This window comes from Hermetia illucens, chromosome 1, assembly GCF_905115235.1.
Source record: "Hermetia illucens chromosome 1, iHerIll2.2.curated.20191125, whole genome shotgun sequence".
Classification (NCBI taxonomy): Eukaryota; Metazoa; Arthropoda; class Insecta; order Diptera; family Stratiomyidae; genus Hermetia; species Hermetia illucens.
In genome coordinates this window covers 180,669,478-180,693,862 of record NC_051849.1, presented here as the reverse complement: position 1 = coordinate 180,693,862, position 24,385 = coordinate 180,669,478, and the positions used below count along the sequence as shown (strand labels likewise).

The 24,385-nt window shown below is 40.5% G+C and overlaps 3 protein-coding genes across 6 annotated transcripts in view; 1 reads left to right on the top strand and 2 right to left on the bottom strand.

Moving 5' to 3' along the window:
- Positions 1-24,385, bottom strand: part of LOC119646844 (rab3 GTPase-activating protein catalytic subunit) — a 477,376-nt gene that overhangs the window by 77,751 nt on the left and 375,240 nt on the right. The window lies entirely within an intron of this gene.
- The window catches only part of LOC119646843 (vasorin), a 395,527-nt gene that overhangs the window by 34,489 nt on the left and 336,653 nt on the right, over positions 1-24,385 (top strand). The gene's annotated exons all lie outside the window — the stretch shown is intronic.
- LOC119646845 (heterogeneous nuclear ribonucleoprotein A1-like) lies at positions 19,764-21,544 on the bottom strand. The gene has a single exon (XM_038047467.1). The coding sequence runs from the start codon at positions 21,343-21,345 to the stop codon at positions 20,176-20,178; it is 1,170 nt and encodes a 389-aa protein (XP_037903395.1). The 5' UTR covers positions 21,346-21,544; the 3' UTR covers positions 19,764-20,175.

The following is a 24,385-nucleotide window of genomic DNA, read 5'->3' as shown; positions in this document are numbered from 1 at the left end:
GGTATATAATATATGCGTGCTAATGGACTTCGCGGGTAGTGCCTAATTCAGATAGATATAAGAAGTAAATCGGAAATATGGGTACGATCAATCTATATACGTGCCTATATGTGTACAGTATTCGAAAATAGACAGTTTGTTTGTTTAGGGTGAACGTAACATCTAGGGCTGTAATATGTACGTATGTCTCGTAGTTTTGTAGCTCTATACGGATAGAAAAATGTTAGTTGAAATTTCTTAGATAAGATGAACACAAAATCTTTATATCCGAAGCGCGAGCTTCCGGTATTCCGACTTGTTTATATTTGATGTTGGTTAAATTGTTGGCATTTGCTAATAATATTAAACTCAAGGTGTGGGGCGTATGAGGTTGACCATTATCAACACAGGGCTTTCCATCAAATGATTTATTTAAATCATTCTCTAGAAAATAGAGGGCAATGGAATTTTTAGCTATATTACGAGTACACGGAGCTGTCGTGCACTCGTCGCTTCTCACATCTTTTTCTTTTTGTTCAGCCATCAGTTACAAGCGGGGTCGCCTGTGGTGATCGGTTCCGTTATTTTATTTTATCAAATGCCTAACCAGGATGTTATCTTGAGACCTTTAAATCCCCATCCAGCATATCAAGCCACCATTGTTTTGGCCGGCTTTTTGGGCGCTTACCGTTGCTTTCGATGTTCTGACCAATATTGATTGTTGAATTCTCGTTAGTGTGAATTACGTGACCACACCATCGAAAACGCCTCTCTGGCAGTTTTTCCACGATCGGTGCAAACCCGTTCGATCGCGGATATTCTTGTTTCAGACGTAATCCAAACGTGTCACGCCACTAGTGCAATGCAACATCTTCGTTCCCATTACCGCAAGACGCCGTTCATTGACCTTTATAGTCGGCCGATACTCAGAACTATAGAGAGCGGCAGACGGACGACATTGCAGTAAATTTTAGATTTGGGACGTGCGCTGATACGTCGATCACAAAGAACACCAGTTGGGGAATGCCACTTCATCCAGGTTGCATTAATGTGTGAAATAATTTCATTACGCAGTTCTCCATTGGCAGATAGCATTGACTCAAGATATTTAAATCGTTGAGTTCTGGCAATGGCAGTAACCTTCCCCTCGAGATATTTAAATCATTGAGTTTTGGCAATGTCGGTAATCTGCCCTTCGAGATATTTAAATAGCTCAGTTCTGGCAATGGCAGTAACCTGCCCACAACTGAACGATTTCAATATCTCGGGTCAATGCTATTAGCCAATGGAGATTTACGTTATGCTCCTCACATAAGGAAACACAAAACCTTTTATACCTGAAGCGTCAAGCTTCCGGTTTCCCGACTTGTTTAATATCATAATCATGAACCCGTTTGCGATTCCACAGAAGAGTTCTGGCCGTGTAGAAGTGTCCTTGCTCCCTTCCTGGCCAGTTCGTCCGACACCTTATAGTCTTCTAACCCAACATGGCCTGGTATCCAGAGTAGTGGAGGCGACACGAATATAATAAATAAATGGCGGGAAATTTCAAATTCATTTCAGAATTTCAACCAAGCGACGCTATTTTGAAAACTGCGTCTTTAATAGCTTTCCCCTCCCCCAGTCTTCGATTGTAATGTGATGCTTTAAGCCATTCAAAATTCTGCTAATTACAAGTAGGTTTCCTTTCAACTGCTGAACTTATGTAAAGTAATTTCGAATTCCATTCCCTCAACGAATCTACACTTAACCTGATGTTCGTAGGGGAAATGCTTTTAGAAGCCTGACATTTACATACTTGCTGTGATTCCCAATAGAACTCCTTTAAGAATTTCCGTAGCAATAAAGTAATAGGTTTCAATCGTGCAACTGCAGTCAATTCTCCCGTCAACGAGGCGCACATGTACTTATCCTAAATACTTTTCGTAGTAGATATCCTTCAGAAGCATGTAATTAACGCTACATAGAGACTGCGCAAGGTTTTGAAGTACACCTACGCTCTTTAAGAAGGATCAATCCTAACAATGCTGCAATGCACAAAGACCTTCTTTCCCCCTAACTCAATCATAGCATATCGAATTTCTCATCGCCAAAATCAAATTGTCATTCAGTCAAACTAGGGAACAAGCCCAGGTCAAGAGTGCTACTAACTCAAACGACACCACAAAACGAAAGCACCGCTCCCTTCCGCCATGCTTATATTGAAAATTTCAAAGTATTGGCGGTTGGTTCATTCAACTCTCTTGGATCCTATCTATCGCCTATTTTTCACCTCTAAATCCATCGTATATCTTCCATAAAAGTTCTTAACCCCGATACAAACTAGTTCAATGTGTGATGTACAACCAACTTGTTCCTTCCTCCTTGGGATCCTGTGCAAAGTCAAATACGGACGGTATCCTTACAAGTAAGATTTAATATAGTCAAGCGTACAATATGTATCGATATCCTTTTGTATAGTATGTATGTAGGTATGCATGCACATATAACTGCGAAACAAATTGAAACATATTTATGGTATGCCAGGCTGTGTATACGCTTTGGTTCCGTAAAGCGGAAGTGTAAAGAACGATTTTGATACTGAAAGCCCGTGCTGGAATCCTGAAACAAACGAAAGGAAAGTGAGGGAAAATTAAAATCTACCAATCCCTTCGTTCCGTATCTTAAGGGAAATTCGGAAATATGTGTATCAATTTTGGATGATTCCGGGGGAGGAATTGTGAATTCTGTGTATTGTATACAATTCCTGGTGGAAGCAATGTTTCATATTAAATCGGTACCTTGCTAACTCAACGGAACTTACTTTCAAATGAGCGGTTGACTTGGTATGAGCAGGAAGAGCAAGATCATTGTTCTAATATAGAAAATTTTGTGGTGGATTTTGAACTTTCCCAGCTTTGCAATCTTCAAGTGAAAGTTGGTTTAAACAGCCACAACAAAAACTTCGTCCTGCTTGAATACGTAATCTGCACGTATACTTCGGAATATGGCTCTCATCTATCATACATACCTACGGAACCCAAACATGTGCTCTGATTTGAATGTCCTTACAGAGCAAACTATTCAAATTTGATTCGGTTATAGAGCATCTTCGTAGGTTTAAGATGCTTCGTTATCATATTTTCAGTACGTAAATTTCCCGGAACATTACATCCCTCATTTCTCGCCATGTTAAGGACCTTTGCACGATCAACACTGCTTTCATCTCTCCAAAGGCATTTCCGAATTCTGTCTGGACAGGGTGAAAGATGACTTCGTGTTAGTAATAAATTCAACGCAATTTTATTGCCTTCCAGCTACTATTAAAGTCTTGGGAGTCAGAGAGTACCCACATCCAGTGCAGAGCTTAGCCAGAAGGATACGTACATCCTGACGATATTCACTTGACGGAAAATGCTCGACATCTGACACAATAAATTTCCCTTGTATCCAGCTTGTTCTCATATGAAATTCAGTAAGTTGGAAGTATGAATGTGCGCTCAAACTTGGTCAGAATGCCACGTTATAAGGATGCGAAACGTAAAAGTTGGCAGAGGCAATAACAACAAGTTGTTGACTTTTTGAATAATGAATGAACGAGTCAAGTTGTTGACATCTATGTCGGTGGCATGCACGAGTTAAATTGGAAAAAATGAGATTATGAGAGTTAATTTGACAGAGAGAATGGTTTATAATGTAGAGAATGGTCAAGCTAAGGATTTCGAGGGAGCCAAGTGCATTATATTTGGCTTCACCATTGAAAAGTGTAGCTTCAGAGGTATTTTCTGTATAGATTTGATGCGAAAAATGCACTTATTTCGGGAAATTTTAAGTCCCTTGTGACAATATGATTTTTGTAATATTTTATTTTACACATTGGACATTGCAAGCCGCAGACATATCAAAATTATGGATTCCGCTTTAATTGAAATTGTTTGTGAATAACAGAGAAGGGTACTTTGGAATAGTTAGTACCCCGAGTCGGGACTACACTTAAGGGTGGGAAGGCCTCACTGTGTTCACGGTGAAGAGAGGTCTGTAGCGTTGAACTTTTTGGTTGTCCTGTGTTTCAATGACACGAAATGATTGATTTTTGATTAGTGACAATCCTATTGTTTTCATTTGTAAATATCGATATTGGTGATTGTAAGCATTGAAGTACGGAGCAACTGGCTCCCGAAATATCAATATCTGCAAATAAAAACAATAGGCTTGTCCCCAATCAAAAAACAAACTTTTCATTTCATTAAGGAGAGGTCATTTTTGGGATCAGCCACGACAATGGTTAGGTCAGTGGAATAACGTGTTTTCCAGTCAATTATACAACCTCAGAGAGGATCAGAGAGGATCAATCCGCGAATTAATTGGAACTCAATCCATACAATTCGGGGAAGTCATACAATTCGAACGCCCGAAAATCTTGAAGGATTTGGAATGATTGCTCTCCGGAGTCTCGCCCGTTTTATCCGAATGGGTACTATCCATTTCAATATGATTCCGTCGACTGAGCGTCAGATTTTTAGAATAGAATAGAATTTTCGATATGAAAGGATAGAAAATCCAAGAGACATTCATGAATCCAATCTCGAATTAAAGTTTGGCGGTTTGCTTTTGAAGACGTAGGTTTCGGGGGCTATTTCTTTAAAGAAAATAGTTTCACCATTTCCATCAGCGCTGCTGCCATGCTGAATGATGTAACTTTTGCTGAACTGTAACGTAAATAGATTTCAATAAGAAGCGACTAGCCATACTACAAATCTCACATTGAATCTATCCCACCGAAAAATTCCAGACCACTTCATTTCTTAATATAATGACATCACCCGGTTTTTCGGTTCCGTGACCTATCTTTCGGTCTTTATTTTCTTGTGGGAATACCTAAGAAGAAAGTGTAGAAAAACCCAAAATCCCCATACATTTTAGAGATGAAACTACCTCCTAATTCAAAACATGAATAGGACAACCAAGTCAGATAAGGAGTTCAATAATCTTCTGAAATCCAAAAAAGCAATAGCAAGTATCAACGAGGAGATTAGGTTCGCCAAACGGTGTATAAAACAGAACGTTACACCTAAAAGCCATGCAATCCATATTTCATCAACCCTACCCAACGCCAAACTCCAAAAAAAGAAAGTGGAAAAAATAACCATAACACAAAGCATTAAGTCACTTTACACGAGGCTAGAACATAACACACTCCATGCTTACTCCACAAACTTAAAAATCAGCAGAAACATCTATGGAAGAAAGGGCAACATGACTAACATATGGGAGAAAATCAATAGGGCTTACACCTGCGAAAAGACCAGAAAGAGGAGCATACTGGAAAAGAAATTAAAAGCGCTCACCACAACACAAGCGGGCCAGGGTGCAATCGAGAAACCGAAGTCACAATTCATACCCAACCATGTGATCAACAGATCCAATCAACACTTTACCCAGGGACAGCTTTCACTTCCCAATAAAGACTTGAACTTCGCTATAAGAGATCCCACTTTCCCCAAGGGGGACATCGTAATTGGTATCGAGGCAGAAATCAAATATACGTCACAAGAACAAAAAGCCGGCATCCGGGAAAAAAATTAGGCGACTATTGACCCCCACCAAGCGAATGGCTACAAAGGCCATCGTCCAACCATCACAAAACCATTAAAGGATTAAAAGAGAAACCCGTTTTCTACTTACCAGCAGGCAAAGGAAACGCAGTGTCATCATGGACAAAGGAACATACGACGACTTAGTACGGCAAAAATTATAAGAAGGTAAGTTTCACGTCATTAGGAAGGACCGTCTGCCAGACTCCGTTAAAAGAGTGGAAAAGGCGCTGGCTGAATGCAATCCCATTATTAAGAAAGCAGCCGAATTAAGAATGCCTAATCCATCTCTGCCCAGAATCAAATGCCTCCCCGAAATACATAAAGAAGGAAACGAGGTCAGAGAGATAATCGCAGCAACGAATTCACCGACCCAAAATATTGCGAGGTGGCTCTTGAAAGAAGTCAAAAGGTTAGGCCTAAAAATAGGAAAACGAGCAGTGGAAAACAGCAGAGAAGTCATTGCCAGACTCAACGCGACCGGGGGAATACAAAGTGATGAAATATTAGTATCTTTCGACATAAAAGCATTGTTCCCAAGCGTATCGATGAAGGAAGCTCTACACTTGTTCGAGGAATGGATCAAGACACAAAAATTCATCTGAATTGAAGAAGAAAGCTAAACTGTATCAAAAACTGGCCTTCACGTGCATGAGTGAATCCTATTTCACATTTAGGAATAAATTTTATAAAACAACCTCCGGGGCAGCAATGGGCAACCCCCTCTCACTGCTACTATGCAAGGTATTTATGGAGAACCTAGAGGATGAACTCGAGAAAGCTGGAGCACTTCCGGGATTCTGGATCAGATACGTGGATGATGTATTACTAATTATCAAAAGGGAAGAACCAGGAACAATCCTCGAGAAACTCAACCAGGCACACAGGAACATTGTCTTCACCATGGACTTCGAAAAGGAAAGGGATATACCGTAACTAGATTCAAAAATAATCCCGCAAAGAAGGGATTTTGAATTCGACATCTACAGGAAACCGACGCAGACACAACGAACCACCACATAAACCTGAAACCACGATTTCCACCATAAGATGGCAGCATACAACTTTATGATTCACAGGATAGTCACAACACTGTTCAATGAGAAGAGAAGAAATAAAGAAATGAATTACATCCTGGAAATAGTCAAGAAACACGGATACAACAGGAACCCCATCGAAAATCGGATTAAAAAGAAACTACGCCAGGCCTCAAAGCAGCAACTTTCAATACTCTTTCAACAGGGGAACACAAAACCTAGGCAATGGATAATACTAACCTACTCGGATCGGACGCAGAACATCAAAAGGCGGCTACATAAACGTGGATTCCGGGTCATCTCGACCAGCAGACGATACCTGCTTAGGACCCCCCCAATCAGTCAAGGACAAAAAAAAGTGTACGGAGAAAAGCGGCATTTATAAGCTCTCCTAGCCGGACTGCGACAAGATTTAGGTAGGGCAAACAAAACGACTAGTCCACACCAGGGTGTTAGAACATATAAGGTCCGCGGTTGCCAGACATATAATAGAGCAGGGACACCACATGTCGTTGGACAACGCCAATATCTTGAAGGAGGTAAACGACGTTAGGAGACTAAATTCTTAGATTCCCCCCGAAAAAAGGGTAAACACGGACATGGGCAACAATTTTCGTACCTTGGTGGAACTTTTAGGGACGACTAGGAGAGGAATAGAAGCCTAATTCAAATATAATCACAATTATGGCCAAGAACAACAGAATCAAAAAACCTAGTCAACGTGACTTTGACACTGGTGCAGACTTACACTGAATCTTTTGATTTCAGGGATATTGCATATTTCCATTATAAACTTAGTCTCAAGGTTATGTCCAACCTGTGTGTTAAAGAAATTGGAATTAATGTTTGCAGTCTTAAGTACTTTCTGTGCGATCTTCAAACGAAATTGCATCAATTGCAAGAAGTGGCCTTCATGTCATTCAGAAAGCGTCCTTGAGCCCAAAATCAGAAATACGTAAATAGCCATAAGTTCGTTCGGTCAGTCGATGGGTATAGCGAGAAATGTTAGGCCGCCGAAACTGGTAACACTGCGTTACGGAGAGTACCTAACCATACTCCACTTCCGTCAGACTTTCAGGCTCCGAAGGTCAGTAGTGCGTGAACAACAACACGATGAATTTCGGTAACTACGAAAAAAGAATTGCGATTATTACGTTGCACCAAGGTTGGAATACGCCGAAAAAGATTTATAATTTGCTGCCGGTAAACGAAAGATTTGTTTTCAGGACATTAGCTCGATACCGCGAAACAGCTGATGTTGTTGACAGGCCGCCGGAGGGGCGCCCGCCCTCCGTATGTCACCCGAATATCGTGCATGCTATGCGTGAGCGTGTTCGCCGCAATCCTCTCTGCAAGCAGAATGGAATGTCAGCGGAAATAGGCGTTTCAACTCGAAGTATGAGTCGTATTTTACGAGAACGCTGCAGCGATTTCCTGGTAAAAAATATCGCAAAATTCTATTTTCTGATGAAAGAAATTTTACCATCGAGGAAAAGTTCAACCGCCAAAATGATCGAATCCGCAAGCCCAACGTCGACACCATCCGCCCTTAGGATCGCATAAACTGCGATTTGAAAAACCGTTGCATATTGTCCTAAAGGAAAAACCCACTTTTCGTTTCTATTCGAGAGTTAGATTCCGTTGTTTCCCCATAGATCTAGTCGAATTAGTCTATGAGCTGCTCTCATTGCAGTGCTTTGAAAATATATATCCAGGGGCTGCAAATTGAGTAGTGCATTCAGAGCTGCGCCGGATGTTGTGCTTATGGCACTAGCGATACCCACACACACAGTTCTTTCCAGTGCGGCTAGTTTACGGTGAAAACCTTTCTGCCTCACCTTAACGGATGCATATACGAACATTGGCCTAATGATGGCTTCGTATATCCGTATATCCACATTACCACATTAGGCCTGAGTCCCCATGTCGAGGCAAAGGTCCGTCTGCACAGCCCATAAGCTGTGAGAGCTCGTTTCGTTTTTAACTCTACATGTTTGTTCCAAAAAATTTTTTTATCTAGAGTGACTCCCAGATATTTTACTTCTTCGGAGAGTTGGGAGGCAAAGTCCATCCAGTTTTCTCCTTTTTGTGAATAATACCATTCTGGTTTTATTTGGATTAACTGAAAGACCATGTCTGAGGCACCAACTGTCTATCAAATCAATGGCACGTTGTATATTCCTACACACCGTTCGAAGATCCCGATCAACAGCAAGCACAGCCACATCATCAGCATAAGCTTGAGCGTGTATTGGTAAATTTTGTAGTTCGCATATTAGTGAGTCGATCAGCATACTCCACAGAAGTGATGAAAGCACACCTCCTTGGGGGCAACCCTTCCTTGCTTCTGCAGTCAGGTAGTGATCGACACCCACCATAGATCCACTTAATTAAAGCATCATCCACATCATGCTCTCTGGCGGCATCACAAAGTTTTTGAAAAGGCGCACAGTCAAAAGCCCCTTCAATGTCCACGAACAGCCCCATCGTGTACTCAGCATCCAAAGTTGCATCCTCTATCTTTGTGACCAAAGAATGAAGAGCAGACTCACAGGACTTTCCACGCTAGTAAACATGTTAGTTTTCATTAAGTGGGTGCGACCTAGGTGCGTTTTCACGAATGTGACACTCCACCAGTCTCTCCAAACCTTTCAGCAAGAATGAAGTCAAGCTGATCTGTCTGAAGTTCTTTGGATTAGAATAATCATCTTTCCCAGTTTTCGGTATGAAGACTACCATAACCTTTTGCCAAGAGGAAGGCACGTAGCCCAGAGCAAGACATCCTCGAAAAATATTTCTTAGAGGTCGCACTAAGTGCTCCATACCCTCCTTTATGATTGCCGGATAGATGCTATCCATGCCAGGTGCTTTGAAATATTCAAAGGACAGTGTGGCAGCTCTCCCTTTTTCATGGGTAACAACCGCTTTCGCGGTGTTCCAGTTCACCTTGCAGCACTTGCGTGTTGAAGAGGTTGCCACTTCTCTCACACGTTTTCCCGGGTGGTGTACTTCCAGGAGGGTCTGTACTGAATCCAGTCTGGAGCTCGGGAAAGTACTCTCGGGTTTTCTAAGAGAATCCAACTTGGCCGACTCATCCCGTTTGAGGACTCTGCACAGCCTTGAAGTCTCTCCTTCACCTTCCAGTTCCTCACAGTACGCTCTAAAAAAATCTCGTTTCGAACACCTAACGAGCCTCTTATATTCACGCTGTGAGTTCCTCAAATTTAACCAGTCTTCGTTTTTATTACTTTTGCAAGCACGGTTCAGAAGTCGCCTGGTTGACTTCCTGAATTTTTGCAGTTCCCGGTTCGACCAAGGAACCGTTTTACCGCTTTGGCCTCGGGAAATAGAACAAGCCTCTTCATAACACTCTAAAAGTGTGCAGTTCAGATTTTTCAATTCATCTTTCAACGCCAAAGGACTCCTAAGTTGCAGTCTAATATGAAAACCGCTGCTAACTAAAAAGTCTGCTGCATTCAGTGGGGATTTCACCAGGATTACCAGCTTGTCCTCACCTTCCACCGAAAGTTCCGCATTCTTGCGTCCGATTTCTCTGGATATCGCCACACTTGGTGGTGTAGCAACGTCCTTGTCGTCATTCCCAAGAAACATCGCCTTCTTTCGCAGTGCCTTCCATTGTCGTCCGCCTCTCAGATTCACGGAGTCCGGGCAGCATGGATCTATTTTCACATACCAGCGTTAGACCAGTTGCGTCCACAGTTTCCCTTTTTTTCGTTTTTCCGGGTACAGGCGGAGGAGAAAGTTCTGACAGGCAAGCCTGTAGTTCCTTCTGCTTTGCGGCTGAAGTTTCCTTCTGCCGAGCCTTCCTCCCCCGTATTCAAGAAGAGCTAAGTAACAGTGTCACCGATCGACCGGCCGTAGTCAGATTTCCAGTTCCTCTCATTAAGGGAGTTGCTGACCGCGCCGTAGACACCGGGTGTAGGTTTTCTTCTGAAGTGGAGAGCCTGTCTTCCACAGATTTCTCCGTGGGGGGACATGAATTAGGTGAGGCTTCCAAATTCCGTGCCTCGGCCACGACTTGATTCTTCAGAGTCGCGGGTGGATTCGAAGTCTGTCACTTCTTACCACTTGGAGAGTTACAATCCTTTGTTTCCATCTTCAAGTGTTTTTGGACACTCTTAGTGAGTAGTAAACGAGGGGTAATGGCAACCATCTTTGCGTATATAAAACGCATTTACCTAAGTTTCGTAGAATTTGTTGCATTAAGTATTGGTGATATCTATCGTTACCGGAATAACACTTTCCTTTCCTCTGGCATCGTATTAACAGCCCTGGTATCGTTGTCTTTATCAATTTTAAGTAAATCAGGAATATTTAAACTCGGTATCTGTCAGTAGAAAAAAATCATTTAGTCCCAGAGAGATTTTCTTCAACTTATAATCTTCGTTTGGAACCGCATATCTCACGCACCTGGAATTCATCACTTTTTATCCTCCTTTTTTCTCCCTAATCCAACTTTATGATTCTCAACCCGTCATCAAGTGACAATTAAAGACATGTTAAAAAAACTACATGGGTTCCTCAAATCTTAAGTTCACGGTAAAATGATGCCCACTCGCCCAGCCATAGGAACACATACTCGAAATCATCTAAGATACAAAAACTCTAACTCATCCAAATTTTATTCTGGTTTATGTAAATATCTAAAGAACCATTTTTAAGGTGATCATTTGATGGTAAATTATGCAGATTGTTTCTAGCGGTTAAAGCAGTAGTAATCAGGTTCAACGCATTTTACGCTAGGCCTAAAACAAGAGTTAAAAGATGATTTCCGGGGTCAAGATTATTTATTGAATATTAACTACCCATGAAATAGTGAGATGACCCCAGGGAAGTGCAGGTAGATGGATTGACTTGCATAGAATTCTTAATTAGTTAATGACAACCTAGACAAGATTGACCTGTATATTATGCATATTTCTTAGAATAATATTATCATCTCATATTTCTCAGGACTGCCCTTAAAGGACTCCCTTTGGAGCTAAAATATGACGAAATTAGTTAATTGATCGTCAGCATCTTGATTTCATGGTTCCGAGTTCGAATCCTTATGAATGTTTGCTTTGTTTTCGGGCCTGTTCCACTGCTTTAGGCTTATAAATTACCACTTGCAAAAGCGCAGGTTCATTTAAGATAAAAGAACACGAAAAAATAATCGAGAAGAGGCTGTGTACCCTGGAGGGAGCAGAAAATATGGAAAATATTTTGAGTAAATGAAGGGGCGCTTTAACAAAATGCACTCAAAAGTTTCGGAATTCGATTTCCAATCCATTTACAATTATTGGTTATATGAATGAATCACCTTGAAGTTTCCATCAAAAGAATCTAGCACTAAGGAAAGTGACTCAAATCATTTAAGATTGATCAGCATTGACTAGATTTTTTTGCAAGCGCTTTATAAATTACTATAATTGAATCTGCTCTTACGATTGGTTACAATGAAATGCAAACTAACTGAGCTCTTATCAAAGATCATTAAACTTGCTCAAATTACGTTTTCACGGGGAATATTATTACAGTAAGAATCACATCAACATATGGAAAGTGCTTATTAACTATGTACATAAACCAGCGTGAAATTCATCACGATGCAGCCTCTCTGGTTAACTTCTTGAATTCCTCGAGCTACTGACTTACAGACAAGACGATGTTAACTTGGTTTAAAATTTGTTTCGGTTTCATATCGTATTTGGTTTACCGGTTGTGCACATTTAGTTAGTAATCTATTTCGGTCCATATGGGGATGTGGTGATCCAAAGAGGGAAAATATGAATAGAGTAGAACGAAAAATTCCATACAGAACACAAAAAAGATTTATTGTATCTTAAAGATGAAGATGCTTAGCCATATCTGAAAGATATCAAGTAAACTGAATACTCAACATTATTCGATGAGATGAACGAGAATCATACCACACTTATGTGCATGGTTGGCATGAATTTGCGCAATAAATTGGCAATTCAAACGAGGTTAAATATGATCTGATGCGGTATAATAACAAGATATACATTTATTTATCTTGATGAAACGCCCTACTTTCGATACAGTTGCATTGTGGAAAGTATTAAGAAGTAGATTTTTAGAGTATTTTCTATATTATAATAAGAAATAAAGAATTTATAAAAACAGGCGTACCATAATTTAAGCATTTTAAAATTTTGAGGTTTTCTTTGATCCGAAGTAGTCAAAACTTTCGCTTATTAAATATAATATATATTAATGATACATTTAGAGGTGTTCAGACAAGCTTACAACGTCATTATACCATTCCCTACAAAATCATAAGATCTCACGGGGACGGTTCACTTAGTTTGGTTAGGGATTGAAAAGTGTGCAACCGCACTTACGCGCTTTCGTTCGCGGTTACCTGAAATGTCCTTCGGTTTTCCCCACGATTTTCCGATACGCTCGCAATCGTCCTCTACTGTTCTGCCTTTATGGCTGCCCACTCGTCATCAATCTTGGGGGAGTAGATTCCACTAGAAATTGTCGTAGCCCGCAATGCAATTGTCGCCCATCCTTAAAAAGTGACATATGCACTGCCATTTCCAATTTCCGATTACAGTGCGGAGGAGTGTTCTTCGTTTGAGATGATATCAGGCCAGCGCACTCCGAGAATATGACGCAAATAGTTATTGACAAATGCTCGGAGTTTCTGGGTATCATAGGAGTTCACTGTCCATATGGCACTTCAATATAGTAACACAGATAGAGCACTAGCACAGAACAATCTCAACTTGATCCTAGTGTTGAGATAACTGCATTTCCGAGATGTTTGAGGAAAGTTATCATTGTCCATTGAGATCCTCCTCCACGTCCTCTGAACAAACTGGAATGAGGAATATCACCAATAACAAGGAGAAATAAAATCGGTGACAGGAAGCAACCCTGGCGGACTCCACTTTGGACCGCAAAATCCTCTAAGATAATTCCTCAGTGCAACACGTGACATTTTTCGCCATCATATGTCGCTCTAATAATAGCTATTAGTTCTTCCGGAATGCCCCTCCTGAGTAAAGCACTCAGATACACTTCCTGTTCATGCTATTGAAAGCATTCTAGAACAAATCGGGAAACCGGAAGCTGGCCGCTTCAGGTATGAAAGGTTTTGTTTGCTTCTTCTGTGAGTATATTCGACTGTAGAACTATCCCATTTGTACGTAGCCTGTTATGTATATGCATTTAGCATATCAGATTTAGTATTTCGGGTTATAAATTTACACGGCAAAGGCAATTTTGAGCTACTGTAACTTTGTTACTAATAGTATGATTTTGATCAAACTGGGGGATAATATGCTTCGTTTTATATTTTATACTACTACCAACTTTTATAACTCTGGGTTAAACTTAAGATTGATTTTACTTAATTTTCTCAAAAATGTGGTAATATACTATTATTAACTTAATTTGAGCAGGTATCGGTACGGATAGTATTTTGAGGCCTGGGTACCATATAAAGACAACTGACAATGGGTCCGTTAAAGAAGTCATCACTTCCCACCCCTCCCATTCCCCGTCTTTCTAACAAATCTCAAAACTAAGCTTCGGTTTCGAAAAGCACTAATCGAGACCTTTCAGTTGATACCCCACATGACTATATTCGGTGAAAAAAATGTTGACATCCCCCTTTTACATGAATGAGGATCCCCCTTAATCTCAACCCAGAAAAATATCACTGACTGCATGTCTGGGCGTTCACAGTTTCCACCTTCTCACCAAATTTCGTGTCAATCGGTATAGCCGTTTCTGAGAAAAGTGCGTGTGGCAGGCAGACAGACAGATGGACGGACAGACAGACATTGAACCGATTTTAAAAAGGTTTTGTTTTGCAAATAAAACCTTAAAAAGATGAAGAGCATATGCAGCGAAAATCCAAACTCTGCGCGCCGTCCCAAAATGATCTGTAGGCTATTGATGTGGTCAATGCAGAAGGATCCCGAGCAGAAACCAGCCTGATCCCTGTCAATCAAGATTTGGAGAAGTTCGTTGATGCGTTCCAGGATTATTTTAGCTATTATTTTTGCAACGGCATGGAGCACGCCACCTCCAATTGTCACACTCAAAATGGGTCCCTTCTTTTAGGTTTTCACGATCATCCCCTTCTTTCACTTTCTGGGAAAAGTCTCGGAGTCCTAAGATTTCCGTACGAGTGGAAACAGCAGATTTGCAGTAATTGCAGGTGCAGCGGTCAATAACTCAGTGAGGAGACCGTCAAGCCCAGCGTCTTTACTCCGTTTGAATGCATTGATGGCCAAAACGATTTCTCTTCTGCTTGGAGGAACAGTCTGCATCCGGATGTTACGGTAACTATTCATTTCCTCCACAAGAGGATGTGATACGGTTAAATACCATGGTGAAGTGTTCTTTCTACCTTTTCAGTTGTTCATCATCGTGGATGAGAAGTCGATCATAGACGTCATTCATAGGGCCATCAAAACATTTGCAATCACTTGCAAGCTCTTTCGTGATACGGTATACACTCCTAAAATTATTGCGATCTGCGCATCTTCCGCTTCCCTGACCAGTGCAATAGCAAATTCTCTCTTGTCACGGCGTACACTACGCTGAACTTCTTGGGATTTCGCTCGATATCGGAGTTCAAGCGCGTCACGTCCGCCACCATTAAGATAATAAAATTTAGGAGTTGCTCGAGGAATCTAGCAGTGACATGCAGTATATTCGGCGAAAAAAACCGCGCAGTGTCCATTGTGTTTATATTGGAAATGTAGAACGCCAGTAGGTAGCGAGATTATTTAGCTCATCACAAATATAGACGTATTGGAGTCGATCTATAACCAGTATCGTCGAGACTGCTCTCGGGGCAAGCCATGAAGACGTTCTCAGTCAACCTGAAAATCGCGTTCAAGGCGAGATGGCCTTTGCTTTTATCATTTTTATTTCGATCAGAAAGCTTGAAATTAGAGCAAACCTTCCAGCTGGAGAAAAATATTGAAACTATAATTTTTATTTCACATTAAGACAACACAGAAGGTTTCACCTAGCAAGTTCCAGGGAATCTCATCGATTCGAAATGATATTGAGACCTCTTGGAAAAAAATCAAAAGATCACATTGAGTCGCGGTAGCTTCAGATGGGAAATATCATAGAAGGCCCTCCAGTTCTCAGCAAGCAAGAGAAGCAGGATTGCCGACTTTAAAACTGGTCACTCCTGATTGTCAAAGACTATGACTTATGACGATCAAACCCATCGAGGATTCCGAAGAACGAAGAGGACCATCGAGATTACTTCAGAACTGATTGAAATGAAGTACCTTTAATAGCTCCTTGGATCCTAGGGCACGAAACCATTGTCAGAGCAAGTTGATGCCCTCCAGAATCATTGCAGGCCAAGTAACGTCAGCGGATTCAGGAAATTTTTTATATACGATTCTTTGTGGAGTATAGGACAATTTTATTTTCAACAAGACTGCGCTGGAGACGAAGATGTTGCGTTGGACTACTGGCGTAACACGCGTTTATCACATCCGAAATCAGCATATCCACGATTGTTATGAGGTTATACCGATGGTGTGGTCATGTAATTCGCTCGCCAAGATTGGTCTGAACATTGAAAGCGATAGTAAGCGACCAAAAGGCTGACGAAAACAACGGTGGCCTGAATCGATTGATGGTGTTTTAAAGGCCTCACGACTACATCCAGATCAGGTCTTTCATTAAAAAAAATGACACAACCGATCAAAACGAGACAACCCCGCTTGCGAAAGGAACAAAGGTTAAAGAAAAAGAAGAAGACGCCCCTTTGTTTCATGCTACCTATATTTAATATAATACAAGGGGTGTTCGTAAAATAGGGTCTCTCAGGCGCTAGAATCATGAAAAATATGTTTATGTGAGATCTGATAGAAAAGATTGCTTGAAAACCGGCGTGGGACGGTTAGCAAGTTGCGCGAACGAATTCCTGATATTCAGCAAGAGTATGAATGCCAAGGTTTTGACAGAAGATTTGCCCGTAAGGTATGTGCGTGATAGGGTTTCCTGTTCACTCCTTGGTGGCGTATAAGGTATCCACACAGTCAGACTGTGTTTCAGTTTCATTATTATCACACTTAAACGCTGTGCAAGTGATAAGCTCTCAGCAGCGAGACAAACACAAGACGAATACAGGCACCCATGACGACCGGGATTTGAACCCAGAGCAGCGATATGGAAAGGCTGACGCTCTACCCACTCAACCACCACGCCGTCAGCATGAGTGCGTGATGGGTTTCCAATAAGTTCACTAAGCGACAAAGTGTTGAAGTGGCTTCGAATTATTTACGTAGAACAAGTCGGGAAATTTTTGCATTCAATTGTCACTGACGACGAAACTTGGATATAAATAGCAACTGAAGCTAAGCACAAGTTTCGTTAGTGGCAAAACTCGAATTCGCCGAAATCGCAAAAGTTCATACGACAAAATGGTGGCCACTTTATTCTGGAACAGAAATTTGTGAAGAGTTATGCCTGTCAATACAACACTAGTTCGTAATCACTATTGTGAAGCTTTGAAAAATTACTCTGTGTCATTAAAAATAGAAGGAGGAAAACGCTAGTGAAAGCAGTGTTCACCACCCATGCAAAAGTGGATGTCTTGACACAATTCGTTTTAACCCGGGCTAGTATCTAGTGAGTGTTATACCCTATCCCAATCACGCGGCTATGAATCATCGACGATCCTCAACTTCATAAGACAAATATGTTTATATTTTCTGTTGGACTGATCGTTTTCTATAATGGTTATAGTAGGATATAAAAAGATACTAGCAATAATCTGATCCAGTTGATTTGTCTATATCCAATGAGGAACTCGTACGCTTCTCGGAATCATAATCAGTAGAATAAAGGATGGAAAACAAAACAACAATATGGCCTAAAGAATAAAGATCAAATTAGTTGCATACCATTTCCACTGAAATATATGAAAAGTAATGGCATCGCGAGTATTTTACAGTAGACGCAATAATAATGGTATATCGTTGGTTAAAATTAATGAAGCCTTTAGTGTCCGCAGCTTTCATGGCTTATAGAGAATCTTTGCCATTCTGTTGGACTGCTCAACGGTTACGGAAACCTGTGCCTAGTGCAGCTCATTTCTCTCTTATAGCATAGCACATTCCCATCACATGTCAAAGGGGGTGTATTTTTCCACAGCATATGGTCGTGTTGGTTATCAAATGCATTAGTATTAGTACTTTTCAAAACTAATGATATTTTTGATACCGGGTGAAACATAAGGGAATGGGGGCTCAAAATGTGTGCAAACAAAAAGTGTAACAGATCTCGTTCTTCTCGAACCTATTCAACCAGAAAATCTGAAAAAAAAACACAATGGTGCATCCAAACAGAATCTAAGCCTCAAAATACATCACATTACGCTATCTGCTTAAATAAAGTTAATAATAGTGCATTCCCATATTTTAGAAATTCAATCTAATTTAATCTACTCAGGCTACTTAACAGAACTGACTAGTAAAATGACGGACAAGTGCGTATCGACCGATATTTTGGTGAATATATTATGTAGCTAAGTGCTGGAGGATCTGAAAGGTCAAAACAAGCCAACATAACAAAATAGTTTTTTAGCTCTGCGATCGTAGTTAACAATAATGAACTCAGATGATAATTTTGAACATTCCTTATACCAGAGGACATAAAACTATTTCCCGTGATTTCGGTTGCAGTGATCGCGTAAATGCGTTCAATCTTGAAACAGGGCAGTTACTTAATGAGGTAAAGGGACTAGTTTTTTATGTGCCGATTGACAGTAGAGCGGTCCACTTTCACTCGTCATATGAAAGCTATATTATCAATCCTCCAATACTGTACTTGCAGATAAAATAAAGTTCTTTTGACTAAAAAGTTAGTGAGCGTCCCCTGATTAGAAATCTAGGTTTAAATCTCTCAGAAGAAGCCACTGGAAAAGGAACAAATTATGCGATAATTCGAAAGTTTAAAATAAGTTCATGCTCTCCAGGATGTCATCATTGCTTGAGTTGCTTGATACTCCAGGAAAACCAATTACTTGTAAAAAACGAAACGTGACGATCAAAAATACAACACGTTGCCGAAGTTGCCACCTCCAATAGCCCCTGCGTTCCTATCTCCAAAAGGTCTTTAGCGATGGCCTGTATTCTGATTCGAATCAATCGGTCCAATTCCGCCCTGGGACTGATTGCATGGAATGCCCAATCTAAAGGAAAGGGATGAAGACTTTAACAAAAAAGGAATTCATCTGACGTTTCTAAATTCGAAGAAGTATTTTTATTCAGGATTTCGTTGGAAGGGTATTGGCAGGATATATTTTTGCGATCAGTTTTCTTGACTACACGCCCGACAAGTTATTTTCAGACCATCAATTTGATTCTTACATAAGTACCTACCAAAGTCACACAATTCTGAAATTTCTTGGCCATCTTCCAATGATCAAATGCTAAGCGCTAGGGAAATAAAGCAGAAAAAACTGGAGTTAAGACTTACTCAAAAGGTGAAGCGACTATCAATTTTGATGTTAGGTTGATAAGAATAAAGCATCATTTTTGGATGGAGAGTCTAAGAATGTTCTTATCCTGCAATAAAAGGAGTGCTGGTAGAAAAAGGCTAAAGACAGGAGGTATGTGCAGATCTGCAAATCTATTTTGAACCGACTCGTAAATGTCGCATACTCAGCCAAGCATACCTGGGCATAGAGGGCAGTGGAGATACCTGGAGACTATCATAAAATAAGGTTACGAACAAGATTCTAGGCAAGAAGAAAGAATTATTACCATTTTTTCCTGGTTAGTTACCTGGATATAGATATTCCATGAAAGATGTTGACTAAATTTATCTCATCTAATCCTAGTATTCTTGGAAATGAAATATTGATTATATTTGCAAAGACAGCTATTAGTTTACTAGAAACAATTAAGGCAAAATAGATAAAGATAATAAGGACACACTGGTTACATTTCAAGCTTGCCTGAAATGTAACAAAAGTGGTAAAGGGGGTGCTTCAAGAATGCAGCCGTTCAGAAGGGAAAGGACCACGTAATTATGCCTTGAATAAATCGAAGTATAGTCTCAAGTTATTGATGTATGTTGCAGCTAATAATTGCTGGAAGTCTTAGGAAATCTCAAGAAATAGTTTAGGAATACGATCGATGACAATTGTGGATTATGCGTAAGTCTGTAGGCTTTATTTGAAGTTCTTCAATATAATAATAAATAGTTACAAATATAAGGTTGACTACGTCGGATTCAAAATGCCTAAAAACCATAAATTACGCACAGGAAATTTATTCAAAGAAAAACTCGTACAAAAACATTATAAGAAACATCTAATTCCTAAGTATAGGTCAAGGCTTCTAATCTAGTCAATGATCGCCTAAAAGTTGTTATATATTCTAATATAACATATGCTACTGGGTTTCATAGTAGTCAATGGGAATAATGCCCTAACAGTTTAGAGATCTACTTTACAAGAATGTAAAAAGGTATAAAAATACAAATTAAATCAAGAAGTAAAATTACAATCAATTTTTAAGTCCAAAAATCTACGTATATTCCTGTGCATCTGTTGGGGCCGCCTAATTGCCGAAGTTGCCTCCTCCAATAGCCCCTGCGTTCCTATTTCCAAAAGGTCTCTGGCGGTTGCCTGTGTTCTGGTTACGAATTGGTCCGAGTCCACCTTTGCGTACTTGATTACCGCCTCCGAAATTATTTCCATTGTTGCTGAAATTCTTAAATCCGCCACTGTTGTTGTATTGTTTATTACCGGAGTTTCCGAAATTTCCGCCTCCATTTCCAAACTGTTGATTGCCGGATCCGTAACTGCTGCTATTGTTAAAATTACCTCCGCTATTTCCTCCATAGTTACCACCGAATCCTTGGTTGCCGAAATTGTTCCCGGAATTACCGCCACTGTAATTGTTCCAGCCGCCTCCATAATTGTTGTCAAAACCACCGCCGGAGTTATTACCAAAGTTTCCACTGGAGTTGTTGCTCCAAGCATTGTTGCCAGAGTTACCTCCACCATATCCGGTGTTTGAGTTATTCTGACTCCATGCGCTTCCGCTAAAGTTGTTGCCTTGATTACGGCCCCAGTTGTTATTGCCTCCGGCGTTGTTACCGCGGAATCCACCCTGGTTAACTTGGTTTCTTCCGCTTCCCTGCCTACTATTATCACCGTCACCACCCTTTTGCTTAGGCTGGGATTTCTTCACATCAACAGCTTTTCCGTTGATCTCATGATCCTTTTGCAAAACGAGCTTATCCACAGTATCACTATCATCGAACTCAACAAATCCAAAACCACGCGACTGTCCTTCTTTGTCCTTGACGATATTCACTCCGGTAACGTTACCAAAATTTCCAAAGTGTTCACGCAGATCATCCTCCGTTATTTCAGAACCAAGCCGACCAACGTAGATCTTTTGGGAGTTTCCACTAATTTCTGGGCGGCCAACATCCTCTCGGGGAACAGCGCGTTTGGCCTCCACAGTCCGTCCATCGATTGTATGCGGGCGAGCTTTTTGAGCGGCATCCACCATTGATGACTCCGAATAAGTTATGAAACCAAAACCCCGCGATTTTTTGGTTTTCGGGTCTTTCATAACTACTGCATCGACAACAGTACCCCATTTTTCGAAATACTGTTGTAACCCCTCGTCAGTAGTAGTGGAAGTTAAACCGCCGATGAAGATTTTGCGAAGATATTCAGCTTCCGCATAATCACCATTTCCGTTAGAATTCACCATTTTTGCGTTTAAAAGATGTCACGAATCACAAAAGTTAACTGATATCCTGAACGGTGCTTACCCGAATGACGGAATCTAGAAACTGATTGTTAACCGGCCAGAATGCACTATATATTCGGGAAATATTAAAAGTCAGGACTGCCACTTCGTGCTAATGACCAGAACGAGGCCAAGGACTCTACACAACTAATACGATAAAACTTTCTTAGAAACTCCAGTGAATTTACATTATCTTACTGTTAGCTTTTAGGCTTTGTTTTGAATTTACATTTGTATTTTCAATAGAGCGAGAGAGGCAAGGGGGATCTACCTGCTCTTGAGAACGGCTTATAACTCTCTGACCTTTGCTAATAACTCTCCATGGACTCTCTTAAAATAAATAGTTATCTCTTATAAAATTTCGAAATCAGATGACAGGTAGGAAAAATGATTTAAAATCTGGAAAATTCTTGAGAATTCAATTCATAGATTACACAATTCAGAGCTAAAATTGATATTGTTTTCAATTAATGGCAATTGTTTGAGGATAGGCCGATCTTTTATACAATTACGCAATTCAAAAGAGTATTCGTTAAAGAGTAATTTTAATAACTGTTTTTGCAATTACTTTGCTGTCATTGAAAATTTGCACAAAAAATCATGACTAAAAGCATCAAGTCAAGGATGCAAACATATTACATTCCCTTTTTGGAATTAACATGAAATCCCAGAATTGAAAAAAAATGATAAAGTTTCCTCAAGTCTGGGGATAGTAAGATTATCTCTACAAGGCAGCTATAATTTGGGAAGAGTGCAGATATGTTTGATGCAAACCGGTTTGCAATTATATTGTCAGGGTTGGCGCAATCGCGCTACCACCTTCAATGGCAATTTGAATCTGCAGTAAGCAGGTTTATGTAAGCTTCCACGTATAAGACTGGGGCCCAGATTACTTCCCCAAATACGACGAATAGACAAAAAAACAATGGATGCCTACGACATCCAGGAAACATGGAAAAGGATTGTTTAATCCAAAATGGATTATTCCGCCCCATGCCTTGTGAAATTTTGCGAAAACCACAAACCCCTGGAGAAGACAATTGAATTTGTAGGCTATTGTCCCAAGTCCAAGCTTGCATGGAGACATACTATAAAAACGGAGTCCTTCGCTCGTCCAAATTAAAATGAGGATGGATGTGGAGCATGATGTGTCACCTATGTGCCATCGTTGACGGATCCTGTCGGGATTATTGTGATTTTGACAAACATGCTACTAAGCTCAAGCAATCAGATTATTCTAGAAGTCCACAGAATTTGTGAGAAGAAATCCTCTGAATTCCTGGCATAGCCTCTAATATTTCTACTTACAAGAAACTGGGTGATTGATGTTCAAGACTTGCTCCTTGTGCGCTTATATGGCATCATCAAGGATATTGTCATACATAGAAATAATATTTTCAGAATGGATGGGGCGATACCTAAGGACCATGTTCATAGTCTGAGCTTTAGTGTAGATCACATGCATTCGTTTTTATCTTTCTATTTATGATGTGTCTATCTGACGTTAACTGACAAACCGAAAGTTTGTCCTGGTAGAACTGGAGATGGACTTACTTGTTTTGAAGAAATAGGCAATTATCACTCTAGGTTAGTCCTTGTACTTGAATTAGTACTCCCCTAAGCGGGCTTTAAATAAGTCTTCCATTCGGAGATCGCGATCTTGGGAAAAACGATCACTGTTAGACGTCTTCCATTTCATATTTTCTTTTTTTTTCTGGAAGGTAATATTTTGCCCCGGCGAGATCGTAGTCAGGGAAACGATGGCTGCGGAATATTGGTATGATTTTGAGGGGCAGTATTGATCGTATTGGGTACAATCACGAGGGTGGTTGCGTTGTGAGAAAGACATTATTGAAGCAGGTGCCGTACAAAAAGCACGTCATGTGGAGAAATGAAGAACACGAGGCCTAGTGAAAAATCGTGAAGCAGAATCAAGTTTGCGCGGTACAAATAGAAAAATGGTTGAGAGTTTCTTAGGTCAATTCATCGGCGGTCAGGTTAAGGAAAACAATCGACAGTATGTAGCTTAAGAAATGTTTTATACAGAATTGAAAGAAATCCACACCAATGGGGCAGGGAAATGACAACAGAACTAAACATATTAGAACGAAATATTTAACGTATCCCGCGGGCTTAGACTCAACCCCTTCAAGTTTCAAAAAGGGTACAGTCTTACATGTCAGCAGAAAAAGTTCAGATAGAAAGAGCCAAGGAGCTGCTTTGCTTGCATGAAAGTGGCTATAAGATAGCAAAGTATCGACCACCTCAACCAAGTCATACGCTGGAGTGGGACTAAATATCACAAAGCCACTTGCGTGCAGCGTGTGAGACGTTTGTTGACCGTCTGAATGCCCCAGTTGGCGTTGAAGACGACCATATCGAAAATTGATGATGCAGTTCTAAATTGTTTTACGTTTCAGCTTCCCCACCATTTTCTGAGATGCCTGCACTTTTTCTCTACTGTGCTTCTTGGGCGGCCCACTCATCCACCATTTTGGGAGAGAGGATTTCACTGAATGACATAGTCAGAAATCCATGTCGTCTCTCCTTAATGTATGACCTATTCACTGCCATCTCCGCGTTCCGATTACGACGCATACGGATGCCAGGACTGTGCGCCGACGAAGTTTTTCGTTTATAATAGTACTGGGCTAGAGCATCGTAGGCGTCGATCAATTTGTATATCTAGGAAGGGTGGTTTCTACCGAAGGTGGCACCGAACTGGATGCTTCCCAATGCATTAGTAGCACTAGATCCGCTCTTCTTGCTTTGACTAAAATCTGGAAATGTAGTTACCTCAACACCAAGATCAAGTTGAGACTGCTTTGTGCAAGTGTTCTTTCTGCGTTGCTATATGGGGGTAGCTCATGGAAACTGATCCCCACTATTACTCAAAAGTTTTGAGTTAATAAAATTCATGTGAAAATAAAAATATTAATTTTAAAAATGATATTATGCATTGTTGCAATTTTTTGCCTTATTGATGCCCTGTTTACACATA